Below are 7,164 nucleotides of genomic sequence, written 5' to 3'. Positions count from 1 at the left end.
GCATTGGCTTGTGAAATGTCGAATTCAAAAGAATCAGTCCAGACATGGGTCGATATTTGAAATGGTACCAAACCCAGCTATCCCATATGGTGGATGCTGCATGCACACAGAGGGATGTGTACACGGGCAGAAGCTTGCAACCAGCAAGCAGAACAAAAAATTACTGAAATCTTTGGAGTGGGGACAGATGGCAGTTTCACTCAAGATAGGAAACATCTAAGATCACTGTCATGGAATCACTAACTACCTCAGAGAAGAATATTTACCTGTGTTACAAGACTGTCCAAGCTGTGTCAGAATAAGCTGCAACAGCAAGGAGAATCTACCTTGCCCACCTTCCAAGAAGTTCTTCTATTACAAAATCACAAACAATGTTTGACTGCAGAGTTACAGTTATTTGTTTTGATTTCTGAGATTAATAATATACTTAAACTGCTTCAGAGATTTTAAACAAAACTAGGCATTAGACCTAGTTCCCAATTAAAATTAATTAATTGAAATTAATTGCTAAATAAAAAGCCTAGGCACATCTAATCCCTGGGGTTCACAAAAGCACCTTCTTTCCTGGCAGGTGAACTTCCTAATTCAGATGAAATTACATGACTGCTTCAGGTAGGAATTTCAGGTATGGTTGGAAAAGTGCTCTGCTGGGACAAAAGACTGATTAGCTGTAATGTTTCCAAACTTATGCGATGAACTGGTGTCTGCCAAGAACCCCCTCATTTTCACCAGTTGATGAAAGCATTACATCAGCAGTTTCAAGGGGTCTCTGAAAGTAGAACATATAAGGTTTGAGTACCAAGTAGCTTTAGTGTCCCAAGCAAGCAGTAACTTCACTCCTGTATCCTTTATGATTGCCTTCTGTGGGGTAAGAGGTGACAGATTCTGATAGGGATAAACACAGTGCTCCTGACCTGCAGGTAGTATCAGAAATCAATACCTCTTATAATTTGAGAAGTCTTTGAACACCAAGAAGATAATTGTGTCTACTGTAGATATGTGCTTGTTTTATCAAAGCCTTTCTGGATATTTTTAAAGGTAAAAGAGAAACTAGGCAACACAGCTCTGCCCTCAACAGCCAACTTTGCTGGAACATGGAAAATCTTAAGTTTGGGTACTGCAACTTACTCTTATATTGAGTCATTAATTCATTATCAGAATCACTTGGCCCTTAAAGAACAAAAGATGTTCAATATACCAAAAGTCATCCTAAGACAGAATAATTTAAAGAACTAACTTTTTCTGCAAGAGTCTACAGACCAAGCCATGATGATAAAATTATTTCACCTCAATCGAAAATTCCAGAGAGACCACTGGTGCAGACTTCTGAATGAAAAAGTGCCCAAAGTACACCACTGAGATGGATAATACCCACAGCTCACAATGAACTTTCTATAAAGCAGCGAAAAGATTTTGTAACAAAGTAAAATTCCCAAGATAAGGTTAGTGAAAAGAGAAAATGAGCAGAAAGAAAGAAGAGTAGAAGGAAAAAAATTGATTACATCGAATTGTAATGATGAATTCTGTAACTTAGCCACCCAGCTGAAAAAAAATTCTGGGGCTTGAATTCAGATGTACAGTCTTCCATGGTGGAGACATTTATGGAAAGAGAGAAATTTGGATTCTGAATTCATTTTGGTGTGTTACATTCCAGTGCTATAAAGTACAATTAATCTGGAAGAGGTGCAATGTATTTTTCTTAGTTGTTCCTGTATACTACTAAGGATGTTCACCCTGAACTGTTGAGCTTAGATTTTTTTCTCTTTTACTGAAATACTCATTAGATTAGGTAATAACACATGCATGTGCATGGAACAGCCAAAAAATGACAGAACTATGCAGCCATACACATTTATATTATATATCTATGTATAGATAGACATTTTTGATAGCTTAGTCTTCCCTGAAATTACTCATTTTATCTTACAGAAATGCGTAGTGAAAGAAAAGTATTGACAAGCCATGAAGGCTTTACAGTAATGTGTTCTTGAGAAAGATGACATGCTCATTTATAAATTCACTGCAAACAGCATCACTCATATCTGATGTCTCACATCAGAGTAAAGTTCAGGCTTCTTTACCAAGGAAAACAGACTCTTCCAATTTTTATCTGTGCAAAGCTAAGTATGGGCTTTTATAAGAGAGCAAATACACAGAAAACACCATTGGTTTACAAAAATAAAAAGTCACATCTGAAAATGTCTTCAAAACATATCTAAAGGTCACCAGAAACAAGGCCTAGCTGTTACAAGACATACCTGAAGAAAAAAAATCTTCAAAAAATAGTCAAACATTGAATTACTGGAAACTAGGCCTTAAATTTGGCTTTGTGTTGCTTTTTAATTGGAAGGCAATGTTAACAGGCTCTAAACTTCATACACACAAGAAGTCACACTCCATAGTGATATCTCTCTCAAATTCTAACTAACCTTCCATAAGGCACTAAAAAAATACCTTATGGAATTCAGATATCAAAGGTATTTGGTCTGCATACCTTTTCAACAGGGCATTCAGACCAAAGAAACACAAGGGTTTTAAGCAGACATGAACAGATATGCTGAGTTACAGAACTGGTGCACATCCCGTGCTATAGGCTGCTACATTGGCTGCTGCTACACATAAAGCTCATTTTACAAAACCAATCCATACAAACGAAATATTCTTTAAAAATTAACACCAGTTTTGGTTGACACATTTAAAACCAAAACCAACTCAAACTTCCGTGTCAGTTTACACTCTGCTTAAAATCTAGGATAGATTCATCAGTTCCCCAAGCAGGGTCTGCTCCCCAAGCACTGTCTTTTGATTTTGCTACTGCAACTTCATGGATTATTATCAGTTACTGAAAAAAATGGTGGTAGCAAATATATTTCATAGAAATCTAACAAATTCGGGGAACCAGAAATGTGATATTTAACACCGATAATATAAAATATGTGGTTTCAAGGTAGGATGTATAGATGGGAGCGCAATACTTCTGGTTCACACTAATTTTCCTTTGGCAGTCACGTGGACAGTATATAAACCATAATAATTACATTTTTATCAGATTTCTTATTAATGCATCAGTTCTTAAAATGTAGGCCTGAAGAGCAGAAAATTCACATTCAAAAAATTTACTCATGTGTCCAACATAATATTTCTTATATACATTGACATCTTTAAACCTTCCTTAGTGTTTCTATTTCACAGTTATAACACAATAAATGTCAGTACAAAAAAACATATATACCATGGAATAACTTTCTCCAGAATATTTTCACCTGTTCTTCAGGATTGTAATAAAGGAGAGGAAATCTCAAAGTATATTTCTTGATTCATTCTTGCCATATTAAACACTAGAAAGTTGAAAATCAATCTGCTGACCATTATTACTATCAGATGACAGGTTAATAATAAGATGGCATGACAAATTCACTCTTTTTTAACATATACATTAAGCCATTGGATGGGGCTTTGAGCAACCTAGTCTAGTGGAAGGTGTCCCTCTCCATGACGGGGTGGTGGAATTACATGATTTTTAAGGTCCTTTCCAACCCAAACCATTCTATGATTCTGTGATTTTAGCAAGTTCTGGTTGTTGAGGTTTTTCTTTCAAAGTAAGAATTTGGTTTATCTTAACAGGCACAATGTTCAGAAGAGGTTGAATTAAAACATCTCTAAGATGTCTTTAGCGTACAAGTCAAAAACTGAGGATTTTGAAAATATTTTTAAGCTACAGTACTTTGATTTATAAAGTTTGTTCCTTGGTCTGCCGCAAGACTCAAGTTATTTCAGCTTATTATTACTAAAAATAAACAGTATAACTTAATAAAATCAGTCCCAGCGATTCCTGCCAGTTTAACACGCACTGCGTTTTGGGTGTTTGAGGGATTTTTGGGTTCTTTTTCAATCCATCAGCTTGCAAAGGTTGGTGTTGCTTACTGCACACTGTACACACACTACAGTGGTCCAAACAGGAAAGGTATACCAGTAGTGTGTTTTCTTAGACAAAGCAGCATGTAAAACTTCCTACGCTTATTATCTGGAAAGATCATCAGCTGATGATGAGGTGAAAACATTCTCATGATATCAAATATTGTTTCCTTACCTCATCCTGTCCCTGTTACCAATCTGTGGTTTGCTGGCTTTTTTTTACCTTTTCTGACACTAAACAACTGTATTTTCTTCTCCTTTCACATTATTCAGAGCTGTTAGATATGAAATCAACATACAACACTTCAGAAAAATGTGTCTAAATTGTGTAAGTATTACGCAATCTTTATTAAATTCTTGTGCTCGCTTCAGTTTAGAAAAGCAAAGGAGCAGGAGAACAAAAGAGCTAAAAAAGAGCCAGCTAAAATATTTCATTATCTATAGGAATACACATTGATATTAAGTCAGGAAAATTATGAGCTGCTTCTCCTACTGGAAAAGGCTGAGGTACGGAATGCCATCACCTCAGTCTTTACTGGCAAGACTAACCTTGAATCCCAGATACCAGAGACTGGGTAAAAGGCTGGAGCAAGGAAGACACCCTCAGGGGAAGAGATCAGGTCAGGAATACCAGATAAACTAGACATATGTAAACTAGATAAATGTTAAGTCCACAGGGTGTACTCATGAGTGCAGACAGAGCTGGTAGATGTCATCACAAGATCACTTTTGATGTTCTTTGAACAAACACAGCAACTGGAGAAGCTGGTTTAGGAAGAAAGCAAATGTCACTTCTATTTTGAAGATGGGCAAGAAGAAAGTCCAGAGAACTACATGCCAGTCACCTGAAGGTAAGGAACAACTATCCTGGAAACCACTTCCAGGCATATGAATGAGAAGGTGGCGGCTGGGAGTAATCAGCATAATTTCCAGACCACAAACTCCAATAAACAGCAATTTACCTGAAGGGTCAGTAATCTCATGTGCCAGTATATGCTGGGGCTGCCCAGCTGGAAAGTAGCTCTGCAGAAAAGGTCCTAGTGGACACCAGGTTCAACAAGAGGCAGCCAAGTGCGCTTGCTGCAAAGAAGGTGAATGGTATCCTGGTTTGCACTACCCAAAGTCTGCCAGTAAGTCAAGGGAAGCGGTCATTTCTCAGTACTGAGTCTAATTCTGGACTCCAGTACATGAGAGACGTGAGCATACTGGAGCGAGTGCAGCAAAGGGCCACAAAGATGATTAAGGTACTAGAGCATCTTTCATATGAGGAAAGGCTGAGGGAGCTAGGATTGTTCAGCTTGGAGAGGAGAAGGCTCACAGGGGTCCTTCTCCATGTATAAAAATACCTCAAGGGAAGGTGCAAAGAAGTTGGAGCCAAGCTCTTCTCAGTGGTGCCCAGTGAAAGGAGTAGAGGAAATGTACACAGACAGAAACACAGAGGCTTCCCTCTGAATGAAAAAGAAACATGTTTTTACTGTGAGGGTGTCTGAGCATTGGAACAGGCTCTTTATTCAGCAAGATCTTGTACAACTTACTCTAGTAACTAATAGGATTTTGCAGACTTCACACTAAGTAGTTAGCCTCCAGTTCAGTTCAAAGAGAGATGCTAATTCTGTTTCTGGCTAATATAAACATAAGCAGCACTGGCTTTGCCATATCACCTTTTAAAGAAAACATGCTGCACATGATACCATTGAGTATGCAGACAGCAGAACTTCTTACTAAAACTGTTTCAGTAGTAGAGTGGTGAATCTCACTGGGCTGCATGTACCCCCAACACCACAGCACAGCAGTCATTAATTGTTCTGTTCCTGCTGAATAAAATCTCATAATTATGAGACAAATATCTGAAGATGCTTACAATTGTCATTTAATAATTGACCACTTCTGAGAGAGAACATCAAGCGATACAGGCCTTTAGTTTGATCAACTGTGACAAATTTAAGCTCTAGAAAATTCTGCCAAACAACAGTTATAAGTAAGTTTAGTATTAGGCAAAATCTGTGTTCTTCTCAGGTCAGGAATATAGGATATGAAAATTACGGTCAAAAAATACATCAAGAAAATGTTGTGCCACACAGACCCAACAGCCTTTGCTTCTTCTATGTTTTCCAAGCACTTTGTATACAAACATGTAGTTTGATATGATATACAGAACCTGCTACAGAGCTCACTTGTGCTGAGTTAGAACTGTATGGTTCATCTCCTATTAAAATGAGGTTTCATAAGAGTGGTGACTTTGTGACCAGTTATGTAATTATTTGATAGGCCATCCCAAATTTTAAAATATGATGTGTTATTCAGACTCAGAAGGCTTAAAATCAGTTGCAAAATAATGATCCCAGTGACCACAAAGCCACCTTCTTTGTTCTTTAAATCAAAAATGAAAAATTTGTGAAATTATAATTTTAATATGCGAACTTAACATTTTAAATAATGCAAAATAAAATCAACAGTATGAGCAACAAGCTACACAGAAGAGGATAACAAACAACAAATATTTAGAAAGAGAATGCACTACTGGCATATACGGAAGTTTAAGCTTCCCCACTCCCACCCCTTTCCCTTCAAAAATACATACCTGCTGAATGTGTCTACCAGCTCGTTTTTGAGGTTGGTAGATAAGCCAAGTATACAGGACTGGATCAACATTAATTGCTAATCCTTGTACACTGGACAGGAGAACTGCACCTACACACCATAGAAATGAGAAAAAATGTAAACTATCTGCTTAAGAATCTCCTTAAATATATTCAGTTTTCTTGCACATAAATCATCTTTCATGTATACTTTTGTTTGGCTTGGATTTACATACATGGTCATTTTAAATTCTAATCAAGAGTAATAATTAAAGCATACAATTCAATAACTTCTTCCAAGTGAGAAACTTACCAGCACTGCCAGTGTTATGGACACATACACACACAAAAAAACAGCAAACTGCATTCTGATTTTGCTTATTAAAATTTTTTTGCCAAGAAAAGTGCCTGCTTTCACAAAGTTGTTTGTGTAACTGAATACACACAACACCTCTCCTCAAATTCTCAGCCAATATTAACACTGTGCAAAAAATGACTCAATTAAGACCCTTGACAGAAAGAAAAGAATATAATGCATGACTTCCCACAACCTCAACAAAAAAACCCTCATGGTCTAGGACAGTGGGTTCTTCTAACAAAGACAGGCCTCCTCTAGATTAGTGTTCTGCTCAAAGCAGTTTAGGACAAACACTTTTCATGTAAATGTCGG

The 7,164-nt window shown here is 37.2% G+C and overlaps 1 protein-coding gene across 1 annotated transcript in view; it reads right to left on the bottom strand.

The window, feature by feature from the left end:
• The window catches only part of LOC114068236 (vacuolar protein sorting-associated protein 13B-like), a gene marked incomplete at both ends in the record, with an annotated part of 202,250 nt that extends 195,644 nt beyond the window's left edge, over positions 1-6,606 (bottom strand). Inside the window, one exon of the mRNA XM_027904187.1 lies at positions 6,497-6,606. Coding sequence (XP_027759988.1) covers positions 6,497-6,606 — 110 coding nt within the window. The remainder of the gene's footprint in view (positions 1-6,496) is intronic.
• Between the last annotated feature and the right edge of the window lie 558 nt (positions 6,607-7,164).

The sequence above is a fragment of the Empidonax traillii genome, unplaced genomic scaffold, assembly GCF_003031625.1.
Source record: "Empidonax traillii isolate 1590-97213 ecotype Southwest subspecies unplaced genomic scaffold, ASM303162v1 scaffold1017:size211477, whole genome shotgun sequence".
Taxonomy (NCBI): Eukaryota; Metazoa; Chordata; class Aves; order Passeriformes; family Tyrannidae; genus Empidonax; species Empidonax traillii.
The sequence above is the reverse complement of the archived record's forward strand: the minus strand, read 5'-3'. Positions and strand labels throughout refer to the sequence as shown.